Genomic DNA, 21,131 nt, shown 5'->3' with positions numbered 1-21,131 from the left:
TGATAGATATAAGAAAGAGATATTAAGAAGAAACAGGATTCTTATTATTGAAAACTAAAAGATAAAACAAGAGAGTTTGAGGAGGTAGTGTTCATCACACACTAAACATCTATTGTGTTCCAGGCAAGGTTCTAGCAGAGAAATCCTTCAATGTTGCAAAAGAGTGTATAAAGATCCTGAGAAGTAAGAGGATACAGAGTCCTAGATTTGAGGTGTGCCTGAGAAGCTTCTTGTAATGCATAAATGTTCATAAGTAAAATGATTAAATTATGAGACCTATCACCTAATGAATGACATTCTTGTCTGAATGAACTCACTGGATGGTAACTATAGACAGGTAAGGTATGGCTGGAGGAGGTGAGTCATTGTGGACATGCCACAGAAGGGTGTATTGTCCCTGTGCCCCTTCTCTCCACCTGATTCTCCTTCCTAGGTGCCATGAGGAGAGCAACTTCTCTCTACCGCACCCTGACTCCATGTACCCAGAGTAATGGAGTTAGCCATCTGTGAACTGAGGCCTCTGAAACAGTGAGCTTCACATAAACTTTTCCTCCTCTAAGTTGTTCTTGTCAAGTGTTTTGGTCACAGAAATGAAACAGCTAACTAAAACAGAGAAAATTACCCAATTATGTAATCATAAGGATACTGAGAGATGAGTTTCAATAAAGTGGTGGGGGTGAAGTTAAATTTTGGTGAGATAAGAAATAAATGATATATAATAAAACAGATGCTCTGTATATACTTTTCCCCCAAACAATTAGATAGGGACAGGAAAAAGATGGAATAGTAAATCCTGAAAAGATACAGGATATCAAGGGAATATGTACGCATGTGTGTGTGTGTGTGTTTGTGTGTATACACACATACATACATACATATATTTATATGTGTATATATGTGTATATATATATGTATATATACATATGGAGAGAGAATTTACTCTAATTATTATAATTATTATAGGATCTAATTTCAAATTACAGTTGCAAGAAGAAATAATTGATGGTTTCTAAAATATATGGGAAGGATACAAATAAGGGCAGAGGTAGATAATTTAAATTTGGAAAGTTAGGGAGGGAGAGATAAAATAATATGATACTTTGAAATACAGGGGAAGAAAACTGAGTCATTTTACATTAAATTGTCTTGGTCTATTTTCCCAGTGGCTGGATATGACATGGGTTTAAGACCTATAGATGAGATAAATTACACTAAGTTTCCTTCACTGCAAATAAAGACCATAGAATGGAGTTATAACACTGAGAAGAGTAGATTAAATACAATGAAACAATCCCTTATAAAAACAGGTGGAAGATGACTACTAGAATTATTTATGGGAAATTATTAATGTAAATCAAATAGAATGTTGAAGAGACAAGAGCCTAATGAAACAATATAACCATGGACTTGCCTTTTATAAATGAGAAGTTAATTCTTATTCAGCTATTTCTACACATTATTACATGAAGGCAGGGTTTCCCTCTGATCTTCAAATTTTAACCCACTCCCACTGCTATTGGCTCATTATTTATTGTTGTTTACCTCCTCTCTTACTTAAACTTCTTTGTATGTCCTAAGAATGTAAAAACTAAAATCTCAGGCTCAATGTTAGGAATAAATAATTAAATGTATGCATACAGAAGCAACCTGCAATATATAATAGCTACTTGTTTGATATACAAAATATTCATTCATGAGAACAGCTGTTATTAGGTTAATAAAGTGTTTGGATATGAGATGTTCCCCCCAAAGCTCATGTGGCGATGCACAGATATTCAGATATTAATGATTAGATTATAAGAGCTATAACCTCAGCAGTGGAATAATTCATTTAATGGATTAATAGTTTGAATGTATTTGTAGGTAGTGACTCTAGGCAGGTAGGGCATGGCTGGAAAAAGTAGGTAACTAAGGGTAGGCCCCTGGGGATTATATTATGCTGGCTCCTTGCACTCAAGCTCTCTGCTTCCTGGCTTCCATGAGCTGAAAAGCTTTTCTCCATCACACAATTTTACCATGATTTTTCTGCCTCATTTGTGTCCAGTGTAATGACTTGGCCAACCCAGGGACTGAACCATGAGCCCCAAATAAACTTTTCCTCTTCTAAATTGCTTTTGTCAAGTATTTTGGTCACAGCAATAAAAAACTGACATATGTAAGCTAACTACCTGGCTGAGAATGAAAGTAGAAACACAAAAGTAGGTAAATTATTCCTGTAACACATTCATACGTATATAATATCAGTCATGATAATTTTTGAGCTGACTAATAATGGTTGTGCTAAGAATCATGTATTTAGTTGATTCCTCATGAATATGTTCAGTTAAACTGCCTGCTACAAGTGTCAATGGCTAAAGGAATCTTTCTATCATGCTAATTTACATAATTCTTTAAGAAATTAATTAAATAGTACCTAAAATGGTTTGAGTTCCTTTGAGAATTATATTGCATAAATAAGAGGTGTTATTATTAAAGTTGACCCTTTCCTTTCCTCAATTCCTTTATATAGAGTTGGTATATATTTCTTTAATTACAAAGCACTCTCATATTCCCATAATTGAGCTAAGGGGGTTTTCAAACTGGGCCTTGACAAAAATTCCTTCTCTTCTATTATATTACACATTACATCACACATTCGCATTCCTTTTATTCCTTTGCTAACTCATCATCACAATCAGCCTTGACACATGCTGAGAGCCATAGCTAAGTAGGTACACACATGGCAATTTCCTTGTCAGCCTACCCCATGTTGCTTAGAGGAAGGACTCTCCATTGTGGACCCAGGTCATTTGCAGTGACTTTGCATGAAAGGTGACCTTGCTCAAGGACCAGGGCGGATCCAGGTTTAGGGCGGATCCGGGTTTAGGGCAGATGGGGTTTAGGGCGGTTCCAGGTTTAAGGTGATTCCTGCTGGGAATAGGGCATATCCTGCTGCCTCAGGCGCCTTGAGTTCCCCTTGAGTTCTCGCGGGATTCAGAGAGTATTTGGGATTCAGAGCCTGGTGGAGAGTGTGGATTTTGCCCAGAACGTACGTGTAGAGTGCCGGTGACAGTTCGGGAATAAAGAATTGCTGTTTGAATCTGCAAGGCTGTGAGTGGCTCATGATTTTGTGCCCAGCCAGACTGCAGCAGACACACACCATGGTTATCATCTCAACAAGTTAAAATCTTAAGCTTAGCTATGAATGGAACATTATCTATACTATCTTATAATGATAACCAGTTTTCAGGTATGGCTATAGCTATCAAATTATTTTACCATTTGAGAAGGAGTTGGGGCCTAACTTGCAAAGATTAAAATGTCAAAATAATACTATCTTAATAATTTTTATTTTCTTACTAAAGCAGTTCAAACTAGATAGCCTTTTAACTTGCCATATCTGATCATTCTTACCCTCTGTCCAAAAATCTATTTTAAAAAAGAAGTAGCAGGAGGGCTGGGGTTGTGGCTCAGCAGTAATGCACTTGCCTGGCATGTGTGAGGCACTGGGGCACATGTGTGAGGCACTGGGATTGATTCTCAGCACCACATATAAATAAATAAAATAAAGGTCTATCAACAACTAAAAAAAACCTTTAAAAAAAGTAGCATGGGTAAGCCATCAGTATAAGAGAAGTGAATAAACAATGCTACTAATATTAATGGGCATTATGGTTAAGTATGGCTATATACATATCTCCAAGGAAGAAACAAACCCATAATAATATATACTGGGATGATCATTATTTTTTAAAAAGTGAATGATAAAAAGTGTTATCAGAAATGTGGAAAAAATTTTTAACTTTTCTATATTAGTTCTAATGTAAAATGGTGTAATTACTTAGGAACATTGTCTGGCAATTCCTATGAAGATTAAACATAGAATGACTATATGACCAGAAATTCTACTCCCAGGTGTATATATATATATATATATATATATATATATATATATATATATGAGAAATTAAAACATTTGTCCACACAAAAAAAATTGTATGAGAAAATTTATAGCAGCCTTCATCATAATAGCCAAAAAGTACAATAAACTGAAATGTCTATCAACTGATGAATAGATAAACATAATATAGTATTTCCATATGATGGAGTAGTATTTGGAAATAAAAAGGAATTAAGATTTTATACATACTACAACATGATTAAATATGAAGATATTAAGAACAATATGACGGGAACAATATGTTAAGTGTCAGAAGCCACTCACAAAAAATAACATGTTGTAGATTTTTTATGTTAAATGTATAGAATAGGCAAATATATAGTGACATAAAGCTCATTGGGTTGCCTGGAGAAAACGATGAGTGACCAAAGACTGACTGAGGATGGGGAAATGAGAGTGCTTCTTATCAGGGTGATAAAAATATTTTGATTGTGATATTTGCACAACTCTCTAAATATATTAAATAATTTAAATGGGTTAATTGAATGATTTATAATCATGCCCCAATAAATCTGTTAAAATATTGTGAGTAGTTGTGCCTATCTCATAGAACTACTGGGAAAATTAATGTGATTATTCATATAAACTACTTAATATATAATACCTAGTACACAATCAATAGCTCTATTGTTAATAATAACTTTATTATATTATTATTGATAGTGCTACTACTATAAATACTGCTACTACTAATTCTTAATTGTATTAGTAGAACAATTATTAAATAAATATTATTATAGTGGCAATAACAACTATTCTTAGATTTATTAAATTAATACTAAGTATTACTATTACTTATTAATGTTATTATTAATGGTAGAATTATAAAATTGTAATAATTATTATTGTTAATTATTTAACTGCCCATATTAGACTGAATTTTTTTCTAGGAAAGATTTTATTCTAGGAGCTTTTTTTATAGATAATGTGATCAACCCTAGTATAATATAATAAAAATAACATAAACTTTGGAGTCAGACAGATCTGATTGAAATCTCATCTCTGTCACTTACTAAAATATGTAGCCTCCATCCTGGGAGAAAATCTTCACCCCCCACACATCAAACACAGCACCAATCTCCAGAATATATAAAGAACTCAAAAAGCCAAACACCAAAAAACCAAATATTCCAATCAACAAATGTAGGCTCTCTATTCACCTCACAGGTTGTTTCTTTTGCTGAGAAGAAAATTTTTTGTTTGAGTCCATCCCATTTATTGATTTTTGATTTTGATTCTTGCGCTATGGGAGTCTTCTTGGGGAAGTTGGGGCCTGGTCCAATATGATGAAGATTGTGGCCTGCTTTCTCTTCTATTGGACACAGGGTCTCTGATTTAATTCCTGGGTTCCTGGTCCACTTTTAATTGTGTTTTGTGCATGATGAGAGGTGAGGGTTTAATTTCAATTTGTTGCATATGGAGTTGGAGAATATAATGCTAAATAAAGTTAGCCAATCCCCCCAAAAAACAAATGCCGAATGTTTTCTGTGATATAAAGGAGACTGATTCATAGTGGTTAGGGAGGGGGAGCATGGGAGGAATAGACAAACTCTAGATAGAGCAAAGGGGTGGGAGGGGAAGGGAGGGGGTAGGGGGTTAGCAATGATGGTGGAATATGATGTACATCATTATCCAAAGTACATTCATAAAGACACAAATCGGTGTGAATATACTTTATATACAACCAGAGATATGAAAAATTGTGCTCTATATGTGTAATATTAATTGTAATACATTCCATTTGTCATTTATTTTAAAAAAAGAAAAAAATAACAAAAAATAAAATAGGTAGCCTCAAGTAATCTATTTCATGTTTCTGAGGCTAAGACTCCTTATCTGCAAATTGTCCAATAATATGTACTATTAATTTGGGATCTTATGAGGAAAAAATAAGATGGTACATGTGCAAATGTTCACTGAATTATATAGTACATAGTACTTCCCTAGCATATATACATAGTACCTAGTACACACGTATAAAATTATGATCATAGCAATAAATATGATAAAGTACCATCAAACTTTTTTCAAGATCCCAATAGGACACAAGGCTAAGCAGTTCATTCAAAGATAAATAAATACAAAAAGATTAATAAATACATAGAAGAATGGTTAACAATTATTTTATTTAAGAGAAGATCCTAAATCAACTTGTTACATTATAATAAAATATTTAGTAAACCTATTAATTTTCTTCATTCTTAAAAACCCAAGAAAAGTACTACCAAGTTAGGAAATTTAGATAAAGTAAGAAAACCAGTTTCAGTCTCAGTCATTAATACTATAGCCAACTCTTAGGATAAATTCTTGGACCATATTTTCCAAAGTTCTAAATAATACATGTGTGGTACACTCTGGGAAATAGAATGACTTTCAGTTTGAAGTAGTCCATGTTAAACTTATGTGTTTTACCCTGAATGAATAGTTCTTTGGGAAATAATTCACTAACCCTAGAATGTCTACAAGGGAGAAGAAATGCTGCCATAAACCAGTTCTAGTTCTATGTGCCAAGAAATATGAATGAGCTCATGATGCCCTCTTTCTTCCTCTCCAAACTCTCTAAAATCTTGTTATTCAAGAATACATGAGAGTATCCAAGGAATTTTTGAAAGTAAGAGGATATGAATAGTGTATATTTAAAAAAAAATCCCTTGTTAACAGCATAACACACACAATGCATATACCAAGTCATGACTCCAGATAATGAAGTGATCATACATTGCTTTTTATCAACAATAATTCTGGTTTGACATTTTAGCTCAATTAGTTTATGACCTACTTAGGAGTGTTTGTTATATATCAACTTTAGAAGGATTTGACTAATTTTGCTGAACCAAAGTGACTCAAGGGTATTATAAGTTTCCATTTTAGGATTTGACATATTGAAGCAAATGATGAAGAAATTGTGATTTCAAAAATTCTGTCTTTGACAATTCTTAATCACTTTCAAATAAATTTAGTATTTGGGTTGAGGTTACCTAGCTATGTCACTGTATTTAGTAAAAGCCTGAGAACATGGCACCTTTAATATTATGAGGTCCTGCCACAAAAAAAAAAAATAAATAAATAAAATCATTCTCTTTTTTTCATCTCTGTTTTGGCAGTTATCCTATTGCATTTCAATTCTGCTTACATACCTGTGTTTCTTATCAGACTGAAAATCCCTTAAGGTTAAGAATCTCAGTTAATTCCCATCTACAGCTTCAGGATCTAACAAAGTACTTGACACACAATAAGAACTCAATGAAGGGCTGGGCTTGTGACTCAGTGGTAGAACGCTTGCCTAGCATATGTGAGGCACTGGGTTTGATTCTCAGCACTACATATAAATAAAGATCCATTAACAACTAAAAATATATTCAAAAAAGAACTCAATAGATGTTTTTAGATAAGTAAAGTTTAAAAAAAGACATAGATTTTGTTGAAGAGCTAATTTCTTAATTTGGGGTTCAATTAGTTTTTTGCCTTCTAATATTGACTATTAGATTAAATGTTATATTCTGCTTTATTCTCTTATAGAGTTTTTTCAGAAGTTTCTTAGGAGATATAATATAATTTTTAGTAAAAACTTACAAGCTGGGGAAATTTATATCTGATGAAGATTAACAATCCTTACACACGTAGAGACAGTTTAAGCCAGTACTACAAAACTCAGTTATGAAATATGTATTTGAATAGCCTGTGAAAATAAAATAAATTCTAAAATTAGAATAGAAATGAAAGAAAGAAAGAGAACCTTTTATACTAGATCAAATTCACCCAAAGGTGAACTATTGGCTTTTTGAAACATTTAAGGCAATGAATGCAATTATCTTTGACAGTTCTACTGGTCTTACTTTTTCTGATATGACTTAACTCCCCCCAGCCACAAACACAAGACTTCCTTTTGACTTATAAGGAGAAAGTAAGTAGGATTTATAGGATTTGTATTAATTTTCTACACAATAGTGTCTGGATTATTTTAAGTCTTAAGAAAAATTCCATGAAGAAAATGATCATTGTTTGTGAGAACAGGGCACATTTTTAGATTCACCTTAATTAAAATTAGACAGTTGATCTCAATTCTTTAAATCCATGTTTGCTCATACCCTTTTCAAAGCTTCTAGAAGTGTGTTAAAGTTTGTAAAAACTGTATTTTGGGCCATAACAAAAACAAATATATAAAGAGGAATCTACCTAGTATCAATACATTAAAATAGGGCACCTGTCCCTATGATGTTTTAAGAGTTTATTATTAAATGTGTAATATAAATTAATATATTGCAATAATGTTTTCTTAGAAAATATTAAAATATATTCCTTCTCAACTTCTGAGAACAGAATTAGCACTAGTATGTTAAAGTGTTTTTTTTTTTTTCTACAAATTTGAACTAACCTCCAGCGAGGGATAATAATTGGAAGATAAAAGGACAAAATTGGATTTGTGTGTGTTGTACATTGTTTTTTCTCTTTATATTTCATAAATTACCATAGGCAGCTTTAGCTACACAGGCTTGCTATGTGAAAACAATGGTTTTTAGACTATTTTGTTATGAATGTGTTTATCATCACAAAATATATGGTTATTTGGTTAACATTAATCTTGTTTCAGCAATACAATGTGAACACAATTTAGTAACAACCAAACTGTCATCACTAAGTCAGCAAAAATGTATGTAAATTTCTAAAACTTGCAGATGACTAATGGATTACACTATAGGAGAAAGAAAGTTGAGATGTTTATTATCCTCTAGAGACACAACAAAAAATCTGAACTGATGCCAACTCCATGTACTAAACAATATGAATTTATACTGAAAATTTTCGTTCACCGAATTTTCTTTAGAAATATCCACAACTGAGAGCAGTATAACCCTCAAGCATCTAAACCATTGTTGGAGACTCTATTTTATAAAACTACCTTGAACCTAGTATTCAAATATTTTCTGCAGTATTTCTCATTTTGTATGAATTGGCTGCATAATTCTTATCCATGGGAAAAAATGGAATCAAGAATGCTCTAGAGAATCTAATTTATGTTTACTTTTGTTATATACTATTGCCTAACAAAGTATCTCTAATTTATTTGCCACTGGCATTCACTTTAACTCATAATTTTTGCGTCAAGTATTTGAGAACAGTTCATTTCAGTAGTTTGCCTCTAATCTATGTGACACAAGCCAGGTTAGCTAGGACTGGGGGGATCTACTTCTAAAAAACTTCTTCATTCATATTTCTGGCACTTTGAAAGTGCTCCTTGGTCTTTCTCTTTCCACATGGTGTCTTATCTTCTAGGGTCTCTCCCTGGAGCTTGGGCTATAAGTAGCATTATAGTTTCAGAGCAAACCATGAAACTGGGATAGAAGTTGCTAGTTTCTCTCAATGTGATCTCCAAAATCTCAGAACATCAATTATGCCATACTTTACTGGTAAAGCATATTTCCAAAGCCAACCCAGAATAAAATGTGAGGGGGAGATTAAGTCCGCATTTAGATGATGTGAGTAGCAAAAACATCTAGGACCAATTTTAATATGCCACATTGTTATTTCAATTATTAAGTGCTAGGATTTGGGAAACCAAAACTTGATAGTATGCTTAATGACAATTTGAATTGGACTACTGTACTTTTTGGGAAGTTCTAATTTTAGTTATAGTTTGAGGATATCTGAAACTAAATGTTGCTTGACAAACTTTAGATGCAGAAAGAAAACAACTTCTAGAAGTTTTTATTACCTCATGGAATTCTGAAAGTTCCCCATAGAGATGTCCAATAGCCCCAGTTATCTTTCTCTATTTCTTTTTTATATCTATAGTTTTATAAACTCTCATCATTCTGTCTGCAGATCTCCCACTGAGGCTGAGGATCTCTCTGAGATTTATAGCACTCTTAATGTCACCTTACAATTGAGGTATATGAGCACCTCACAAAATGATTCCCCATTGTGAATATATGGTGTTAATAAATTTGCAGAAAAGTTAAACTCACTTATAATTAACTAGTCATATGCTCATTGAAACCATGAAGATCTTGAATGAAAACATGAGAAGTTTTCTATCTTTCTGTCAATAAAGTTATCTCTAAATTATATTACCAACTAAAAACTGAAAAGTTTAGCCTTACATTTAATGTAATGTGGCAGTCAATTACCTTAGTGATTTTAAAGGATGGCACTGTCAATAGGATATTTTGGCATATATGCCTATGTTGGACTACTTGTTCATATAAAGCTTTATAAAATATACACCATAATAGGTGCCCTGAATAGCATATATAGGTGTTGCACCAAGTGAATTGAATGAAACATATCCATTAGAAAGGTCCCTCTCACTACTGTGTACCAGTACTTGTCAAATTTTTCTGTTGAAATGTGAATAATGGTAGAACAGAATGGAAAGATATCTCCACTGAGGCCACAAACATGAAATGTACCTATAATTTTTAGGTGAATTTTGTTTTCATTCCTTAATATATAAATTTTGAAATAAAACAACTTTTCCACTAGAATCTCCATGTAAACTGATGATACAAGATCATTAAATAGCTTTATGTAATCCCTAACAAACTATAGAGTACCATAGAGATATTTTTATCCCAGTTTGAAATGGAGAAGTGTAAGTAAAAATTATTGGAGGGTAAGGATATAAGAATATCTGAATCTGAATCTTACAAAATATAATGCCTCCAAAATAAGACAGGGAATGTGGAAAGAGCCATAGTCAATAGTTCAACATTATTTACAAAACAGTCACCACTTCCACAGGTTATATTTGACAACATGTTTATTATTTTCTCCTCTTTTAGTTTTAACCTATTTAACTTTGGTCCTCCTCAAATTGATACTCTATATTTAGAAAGTACTGTGCTACATTTCATTTTAGAACAGTGAGCAAACACTTTGGAATGTAATTTTCTCTCTCTTATTTCCAAGATAGATATAAAATTGTATTGAAAAGATCAAAAGTTGAGCCTAAAAATTCCAAAGTGAATGAAATATTATAGTCAATTCATCCTACTTGACTATATATATAATTGGTGGTTACCACTATGATCACAATTTTTTTAAAATCATGTACCCAATGTATGTCTAATATACTTTTTGCCTGTACACTCAATTTTTTTGAGATTCTTTTGGTTAGAATTGAAGAAATTGAGGATTGTGGGGTGAAATCCACAAGAGATGAAAGCTCACAAATGTTAAAGAACAGGGTTTAGATTAAAGGCCACAGCTTAAAAGAGATGCTAGCAGGCTTCTGAGTAACAAGCTTATAGTACTCAAACTCACAAGGACTAGTGGCAGCACACTCAAAATTGGCTCAAATTCTCATGTCCTTATTCAAGTTTGTAAAAAGACAGTAGCGTTCATATATCAACTAGTTACTTTTCCCCCCAACATCATATGAATCATAAATATTCAGGATCCCAATCTAAATTTTTTGTTAAATAGCATTGGATTGTGTCATTGGAAATAATATTATCAAATCCTTTTAAAGGCAGTACTGAAGGGCTGTGTTTTATATTAAGATGTGCTTGGCCTCCAGGAGTTAATTCTCTCCAAATAAAATGTTTTGGCTGACATGTATGAAAAATTTTCTTCACCAATCACCACTGGAAGACAGCATGAATCCATCAATCACAGAGTTAAAAAGCTCTGTCATATAGCACATTTAATACCCAGCATAACAAATTAGTATTACCATTCCTTGATGCAATACAAATTCATTTCCTTAAACTGCTAACTCCAGGGTTATAAATGAGCAGAAAGCAAATTGATTTGCATGTAATAACAGTGGCAATAAACCTTTCCTGGTTCATGCAATTTTCCCCATCTGTTAATAGAGAGCAAGTTTAGGATCTATTATTCCCAGAAGGAGACTTACCCAGCTGGACATCTATAACACTTGGCTGATTCTCCATGGGGAACAATGGCTTGGGAGGCTTGTCTGTGAGTAAAGCTAGAAGAGAAAATGAAAGAAAGTAATGGAAAAATTGAGATAAATTATAGAATAGGAAAGATTATATCATTGTATGATATTTAATGTTTGTAGACTTGATGGTATGTAAACATTTATTAGTGTTCTTATTTGGGTTGCTACTCTATCCATACAATATCCATATCCCAGCACATTTAAAACACTGATGATTCACTTTAAATAGGCCATTTCAACATCTAAATCTTCCAACAAGATAAAAAATGGACTATTTTTCTGTTTTTAAAAGCTTGTGTAAAAATTAGAGATTTAAAGAATATAATCAGAGAAACATTAAATCCTTATATCTGCTTTGTAGCACTATTCTCAATGAAATATAACCCTAGTAGACATTTCTGGGGGCATGAAACTTTTAAGACTCTAAATCATCTCCCATTCTCCATCTCAAATTCTAGAATATAATAAAGCACTGGTACCTTCATTAGTAATTGATTAAAAAATATTAATTTGTGTACCAAGTCCTGTGCTAGGTGTTAAGGGAGAGAAGGTAAAGTCTTTTTTAGGGCCTTCAATTTATAACATACTAGCACATGAAAATAAAGAGAGAATTGAAAACAGAATATAATCTTATGGAAGATGCAGCATTTGAGGTATAAGAATATATGTTTGTGTGTGTGTGTGTGTGTGTGTGTGCGCGTGCACACATGCACGTGTGTATAGCAAAGGAATACAGAGGAGTCAATATTGGTTATTATGATGATTGGGAACATTTTATAAAGGAAATTGGATCTCCCTATGAGCCTTAAGGGATGGAGAAGATCTGGAAAAGCAGAGAGTAAGGAAAAAGAAATTCAGGAAAGTTTAACATAAACCAAGGGACAAAGGTAGAATTTAGCAAGCATAATATGCTTAGAGGAGAATGGTCTGGTGAAAAGGGGTTGGATGGGATACGTTTGGGTGGAGAATTAGTTGGTCTTAATGTATGCATCAAAATTTGGAAATAAAATTTGATAGATAGGATGAGGCTCAGTTCTAGAGGACTGCAGGGAAGAGGCACAGGAATTTGGACCTGATGTCGCAGGCTACAGTACCATTTCAGATTCTTTGGACAAAAGAATGACTAATATGAAGTGTTATCTAATGATGATTGGCTTGAAATATGGGATGGCTAGAGAACAAAAGTAGCTAAGAGTATACGAAAGAAATTAAAGGCATAAAAATAGGAAAAGAAGAACTTAAATTAACACTATTTGCGGGAGACATGATTCTATACCTAGAAGACCCAAAAGGGTCTACAAAAAAACTACTAGAACTAATAAATGAATTCAGCAGAGTGGCAGGATATAAAATCAACATGCATAAATCAAAGGTATTTCTGTATATCAGCAACAAAACTTCTGAAATGGAAATGAGGAAAAACACCCCATTCACAATATCGTCAAAATAATAAAATACTTGGGAATCAACCTAACAAAAGAGGTGAAAGATTTATACAATGAAAACTACAGAACCCTAAAGAGAGAAATAGAAGAAGATCTTAGAAGATGGAAAAATATACCCTGTTCATGGATAGGCAGAACTAACATCATCAAAATGGTGATATTACCCAAAGTTCTCTATAGGTTTAATGCAATGCCAATCAAAATCCCAACGGCATTTCTTGTAGAAATAGAGAAAGCAATCATGAAATTCATATGGAAAAATAAAAGACCCAGAATAGCAAAAGCAACTCTAAGCAGGAAGTGTGAATCAGGCGGCATAGCCATACCAGATTTCAAACTATACTACAGAGCAATAGTAACAAAAACAGCATGGTATTGGTACCAAAACAGGCGGGTGGACCAATGGTACAGAATAGAGGACACAGACACTAATCCACAAAGTTACAACTATCTTATATTTGATAAAGGGGCTAAAAGCATGCAATGGAGGAAGGATAGTATCTTCAACAAATGGTGTTGGGAAAACTGGAAATCAATATGCAACAAAATGAAACTGAATCCCCTTCTCTCGCCATGCACAAAAGTTAACTCAAAATGGATCAAGGAGCTTGATATCAAATCAGAAACACGCCGTCTGATAGAAGAAAAAGTTGGCTACGATCTACATATTGTGGGGTTGGGCTCCAAATTCCTTAATAGGACACCCATAGCACAAGAGTTAATAATAAGAATCAACAAATGGGACTTACTCAAACTAAAAAGTTTTTTCTCAGCAAGAGAAACAATAAGAGAGGTAAATAGGGAGCCTACATCCTGGGAACAAATTTTTACTCCTCACACTTCAGATAGAGCCCTAATATCCAGAGTATACAAAGAACTCAAAAAATTAGACAATAAGATAACAAATAACCCAATCAACAAATGGGCCAAGGACCTGAACAGACACTTCTCAGAGGAGGACATACAATCAATCAACAAGTACATGAAAAAATGCTCACCATCTCTAGCAGTCAGAGAAATGCAAATCAAAACCACCCTAAGATACCATCTCACTCCAGTAAGATTGGCAGCCATTATGAAGTCAAACAACAACAAGTGCTGGCGAGGATGTGGGGAAAAGGGTACTCTTCTACATTGCTGGTGGGACTACAAATTGGTGCGGCCAATTTGGAAAGCAGTATGGAGATTCCTGGGAAAGCTGGGAATGGAACCACCATTTGACCCAGCTATTGCCCTTCTCGGACTATTCCCTGAAGACCTTAGAAGAGCATACTATAGGGATACTGCTACATCAATATTCATAGCAGCACAATTCACAATAGCTAGACTATGGAACCAACCTAGATGCCCTTCAATAGATGAATGGATAAAAAAATGTGGCATTTATACACAATGGAGTATTACTCTGCACTAAAAAATGACAAAATCATGGAATTTGCATGGAAATGGATGGCATTAGAGCAGATTATGCTAAGTGAAGCTAGCCAATCCCTAAAAAACAAATGCCAAATGTCTTCTTTGATATAATGAGAGCAACTAAGAACAGAGCAGGGAGGAAGAGCAGGAGGAAAAGATTAACATTAAACAGAGACATGAGGTGGGAGGGAAAGGGAGAGAAAAGGGAAATTGCATGGAAATGGAAGGAGACCCTCATTGTTATACAAAATTACATATAAAAGGTTGTGAGGGGAATGGGAAAAAAAACAAGGAGAGAAATGAATTACAGTAGATGGGGTAGAGAGAGAAGATGGGAGGGGAGGGGAGGGGGGATAGTATAGGATAGGAAAGGTAGCAGAATACAACAGTTACTAATATGGCATTATGTTAACCGATGCGATTCTGCAATCTGTATTTGGGGAGTTCATAACCCACTTGAATCTAATGTATGAAATATGATATGTCAAGAGCTTTGTAATGTTTTGAACAACCAATAAAAAAATGTTTTCAGGGCTGGGGTTGTGGCTCAGTGATAGAGTGCTCATCTAGCACATGTGAGGCCCTGGGTTCGATCCTCAGAACCACATAAAAATAAATAAAATAAAGGTATTGTGTTCAACTACTTCTAAAAAATAAATTTAAAAAAATGTTTTGGTTATGAAAGAGCTAGGAGTCAGAGCATGGTAAAATCTGGGAAAATGAAAAAAGGAAAGATCAAATCAGAGTGATACCTGGAAAAAAGAAATGAGAGGAACTGGCATACAATGTCATATGTATTCATATAAAACTATTATTAATAGCCTGAATTCCTTTTAATTGTTCTTATATTTATGCCTTGCTTCAACTATCCAACTGAACTCTTACCTAATAAAACAAAATGTTTTATCCTGCTTTATAATTCACAGGCGGCTTAGTGTAGGATTGGTCTATAAAAGATAATCATTATACCATCATTAATTGACTGGCTTAGGAATCCCCTGTGAACATAAGAGAAGTTTTTCTTATATTTGTGAGGATGTTTAGAAGAAACAGAGAAAAATGAGAGTTGATCACAGAAGGGTAAGTTTAAGAAACATATAAATCTGGAGAGATTTCCAAAAATAGCTTATAACAAACAAATGCACCAGGAATATTTTGAATGGTATTTACATAATAACACATTTTTCTTCCTATAATCTAAATTATTTGAGGGGATGTGGCTCCAGCGGTAACGCGCTCACCTGGCATGCATGGGGCACTAGTTTCCAGCCTCAGCACCATATAAAATAAAATAAAGATGTTGTGTACACCAAAAACTGAAAAATAAATATTAAAAAATTCTCTCTCTCTCTCTCTCTCTCTCTCTCTCTCTCTCTCTCTCTCTCTCTCTCTCTCTCTCTCTCTCTCTCTCTTTAAAAAAAATAAAAAACAAATAAATTACTTTAACTGGGAAAATTGTGGTGAATTAATTGTTCTCATGTTCCAACAAATCTTTACCGATGTCCAGCAACATGTATTATGCTTACAGAATTCAATGACATATTTGAATTAAGCTGATTTGAGCATAATTTAGACAGATCTATAAGCAAAATACTAGGTTTCATTATATATGAAATAATCTTAATAATATGACCTTAAATATTATTTGAAATATAAGGAATAAGTAAAATTTAAATATTTGAATTAAAAATCCATTCACATCAGATGTTCAATTTTTTTGCTATTGTTTGTTAATGTTGGTAATAAAAAATATTTGAAACAACTTATATATCCATCAGTAGGAGAATGGTTATATAAAACTGTTGTAATTTCATATACTGAAATATTAAGATACAGCTTTTTAAAAGAATTAGGTACATCTGTACATCTGTCATGAAAATATCTATAAGATATACTGTTTAATGAAAAGCAAGATTCCAAATAGCTGGCATATATAAGCTTATTTGTGTAAGCATGGGAGTTTCCTAGAGAAAAACATATGTAATTGATAATAGTGTTTTCCTCTGGGGATAACTGATGGTTGAGGAATAGTGGGAAGAGAAAGACAGTGTGGGCAGATAGCAGGAAGATAAAATCTTCACTATATACATTTTGAACAGTATACAGTGCTATATTTAAAATATGATTAAAATTAAATAAATTATAGCCATTTTATCTTTTATTTATAAAAATGTAATTTTGGTTTCTTTATGGAATTATCATCAGCTTGCCTTACACATCCAAATTATAGACATTTACCCTGCTGTAAACTGTTCTTCATATTTTAAGTATGTCTTGCTACCAAATGAACTAACTGGAATGTGAATAAGTGGAAAGTAACTATAAGTAATATTTGTTGTATAGAAGTGCTGATCTTGTTCTATTTTCAGGAAGATATGAATTTGGGGTCTTTATTACCTTATCTCCCACCTTTAACTATGGATATACTAACCCTGATTTTATTATTGTTAAATGTTATTATTGAAGTGATATTTATTAATATTAAAATTTATTTGAAGTAATGTTATAATTTTGATATGAAGTGTTTTTCTAAAGCTCCTGTTGCCAGAATATTCAGAGGTGAAATAATTGGATTATGAGAACTGTAACCTAATCAGGTCACCTAGTTTGAAATGTAGGTAGATGGGTTGTAGCTAGAGGAAGTGGGTCACTGGGAGTATTCCTGGAAGGGTATATCTTCCCTGTGGTCCCTTCACATCTCCCCTACTTCTTGACCCCATCATTATCTGAGCTGCTTTCCTCTGCTGGGCCATTTCTCCATGATGTGCTGCCTTATCTTGGGCCCAGAGCAATGGAGTCAGCCATCTATGGACTGAGACCTCTGAAACCATGAGCCTCAAATGAACTTTCCTTCCTCTAAGTTGTTCTTGTCAGGTATTTTGGTCACAGTAGTGCAAAAGCTGACTAAAACAAGTGCCTTAAATTTGAAGGTGGTTTAAATGTTCAAAGTGCTTTTGAATTCATTAGCTTATGTGACTTATGCAGTTACCTTGAAATATAAAGAAGAAAGTTAATGTTTTGGGCAATACAGAGATGACACTAATTGACCTTACATTGTCCTATTTGGTGTCCCCTTGTGACTGAAAGCCCCTATTTGCAGGATGGATACAGATATACGTTTTAGGTAGAAGTCAAGTAAAATAATGAGTACTGAAATCAGTAGTTTTAACCTCTTTGATTCCACACTAATTAACTGAGCTAAGTTTCAAAAGCCAATGTGAGTGGCTCCATGGTAAATATCCAGTTGAAACATGATTTCTGTAGGACACTTGACATGCATATACGTTTTATTCCTAAACCCATGAATAGAATGGAAAAATTTTTCACTTACCCCAATGCATTCTAATGGGATGCATGGGTGTGGAGCCTTATTAAATTCCAATATTATGTTTAGGCCTGGAAATTGCCAAGAAGTGCAGAATATTTATGATGATAAACCAGCAACTGTAGCAGTTCAATGGGATCCTGACTACCAGCCCAGAGACAAATGTATTAGCACCCCATATAATTACAATATTTGCAGATTAGCTGGAGCAAATGCTGTCATGGACAGGCAAACTTGATTTCTTATATTTTTAAAAATTCTCATCTGAAACTTATAGTTACTATGGGATAAAGGAAGTGGGGGGTCTCAATACCAAACCCCCTGAATGATAGGGCAGAGATTTACAATTTTATTAGGAAACTTATCCCAGACTTTGAAAGGAACTAATTGGGATCTGAGCGAGACCCCAGTGGAAATTTGTTGCTTAAGCTTCATGTTTTGATTGAAAGAATGGGAACATGGGATGCTCTTTGTTACTAATATTTCAGTCTACAATCCCTCCCCTGTAGTTCTTTCTGTAGCTGCTTATTGTTTAATTATCCTTAAATATAATTGTTCTACTGAGTATACCATGATGCTAATCAATGTGCTATTGAAGCTACTATGGTTACTGCCAGCCTATTCCTAAAGGTAGATTTTAAATATTTAACACTAATATTCCCTGAGAAGAATGTCCAATTTAACGTTTTCTTTTCTGTTTCAGGCAATGGTTTGTGTCTACATGTATAAACAAATCAATTAATGCGATTGAAATGAATTTTTAGTTTCCATGAATGTAGTGTAAAAAATCAGTAGAATTATTTATTGGATTGAATAAATAATGTTACACAAGTTTTGTATATTGTTGTTATAATTTTTGTTGCTCCCTTTTGTTGTTTACTTGTTTATTTTTGGTACCAGAGATTGAACTCAGGGGCACTAGACCACTGAGCCCCAGCCCCAGCCCTATTTTGTATTTTTATTTAGAGACAGGTTCTCACTGAGTTGCTTAGCACCTCGCTTTTGTTGAGGCTGCTTTGAACTCATGATCCTCTTGACTCAGCCTCCCAAGCTGCTGGGATTACCAGCATGGTGCACGGCTTATTTATTTATATTTGCCAGAAAGACCAAGTGGGGGAATATGAAAGGTCGGTGACTCATTAATTTCAGTGAATAAAGCCATTTTTGAATTTGTATATTAAGGTTAATGAAATATATCTTCTAAAATATATTCAAAACACTATTTGAAATCACATTTCAAAATCAGTGTTTTCTCACAACATTTCACCACTCAAACTTACCACTGTCTCCTATGTATAACAGAGGATAAAATATGAATTTATCAACTAGGAACATAAAAGCAACCGCAAAATAATCTTTAAAACTTTCCTGCCTTTTCACCCACCTTTTATTTTATCAGTGCTATAACCAAGTTACTTTGCACATTTTCCTTATTAACATGTTGCGTTAATTTCCAAATCTGCATCTTGGCTTAAACTCTTCTTCCAAGTTTGGAAACAAATAGTAATAGCTACCACATTTATCATTTATTATTTACCATTGCTAGGCACTGTTGTAAGTTATATTACATTTTACAAATAATTTGTTCAAAGTCAAGTAACATTTGAATCATAAAGTAGGAATCTGAATTGAGTTCTATCTAATGTCACCATGTACTCAATGCTCTGAGACCTCCCCTTTCTTTTTTGCCATCATAAGACCTATACAGTCTCTAAAAAGCCTTCTATAATAACATCCTAAACTAATATTTTCAATCTCTGAAATCCTAAATCATTTACTAGTATTTGACCCACTTATTTGGTTCATAGCATACACCACTGTTAGTACAAATTAATCCTCACTGTACATGGGTATGTCTAATTTTCCCAAGTAGATTTTAAGCTCCTGGAGGACAAGGGCCATGCCTCATATAACTCAGGAAATATAATAGTGCCTGGCATTGTGGAACAAATAAACACAATCTCCAAATTAATTTTCCCATTATATTCTTTCTCTAAAAACAAGTGCTTCCAGTAGAATTCTTAGATTGCAATGAACAAATAAAATTTGCTAATTAAAACAAAAAGAGAACTTATCGGAATGATATCTCAAAGATGGCCAGAAAGTCTGTAAGAACTAGGTTTAGGAACAGAAAATAAACTAGGCCACATTTAGATGTACAATCAAAAGAGACTACACAATGATCTCATCTTGACCCTATTATTTGATTAAACTTGTTTTGATTTTCTTAAATGTGTTTTCTATTTATTCTAGCTTAAAATTTTATTTGGAAATTACAGATTTTATTAAAAAACAAATATTTATCCAGGATGAATTTTTATTTAAGTTTTCCCCTAAGAACTCTTTAATTTACTTTTTATTATAAAAATTAACTCATATTGATTGTACAGATTTGTGAGTTTCATTGTAATACTTCCATACATGGATGTATTGCACTTCAATCACATCAACCCTCTTTACTACCCTTTTTTCCCTCCCTTCTCTTCTTCCTCCTGTCTGTTTCTTTCCCCCTCCCTAATATAGTACCCTCTTCTACTTCCAGGTCATCTTTTTTTTCCAGACATATATCTGAAATATAGTTCTTTTTTTGTTGTTTCTAAATATGAGAGAAAACATGTGATACTTGTTTTTCTATGTTTGGTTTATTTTGCTTGTCATGATGATCTCTAGTTGCATCCATTTTCCTGCAAATGCCATGATTTCATTCCTTTTTATGACTGAATTTAAATTTTTTTGTCCTTATGTCACTTTGATCAAGATTCAAATCCCCAGGAAAATCAGGCTGAGTAGATAAATTTGAGATCTGGCCTTAGTCAAAATTGTATGCATATCATGAGGAGAAGAATCCCATAAAAGCCAGTTTTCTCAACCTCAGCATTATTAACACTATTAGATAATTTTTTATCATGGATGACAGTAGTCCTGTGAATTGTTGGATATGTAGCAGCATCCCTATCCACTACCCAAGTAAACTCCAATAATTCCCTGCCCACCTTGTAAGAACGGAATATTGAGCGTTGGTCAATGATCCCAAGGAATAAAGCCATTCCTGATTGAGAACCACTGCCCTAAAGGAAATTTAAACTGCTGTTGGAAAAG

The 21,131-nt window shown here is 33.5% G+C and overlaps 1 protein-coding gene across 5 annotated transcripts in view; it reads right to left on the bottom strand.

Moving 5' to 3' along the window:
• The window catches only part of Il1rapl2 (interleukin 1 receptor accessory protein like 2), a 1,002,166-nt gene that overhangs the window by 265,385 nt on the left and 715,650 nt on the right, over positions 1 to 21,131 (bottom strand). For all 5 annotated transcript variants that reach the window (XM_046420860.2, XM_046420861.2, XM_058571609.1 and 2 more), the window contains one exon: positions 11,799 to 11,873. In XM_046420860.2, coding sequence (XP_046276816.1) covers positions 11,799 to 11,873 — 75 coding nt within the window. The remainder of the gene's footprint in view (positions 1 to 11,798; positions 11,874 to 21,131) is intronic.

The sequence above is a fragment of the Marmota monax genome, unplaced genomic scaffold, assembly GCF_021218885.2.
Source record: "Marmota monax isolate L192 unplaced genomic scaffold, Marmota_monax_Labrador192_F-V1.1 WCK01_AAM20220418_F8-fsc00050, whole genome shotgun sequence".
Lineage (NCBI taxonomy): Eukaryota > Metazoa > Chordata > Mammalia > Rodentia > Sciuridae > Marmota > Marmota monax.
Note: the sequence above shows the minus strand (reverse complement) of the source record. Positions and strands in the feature narration are given on the sequence as shown.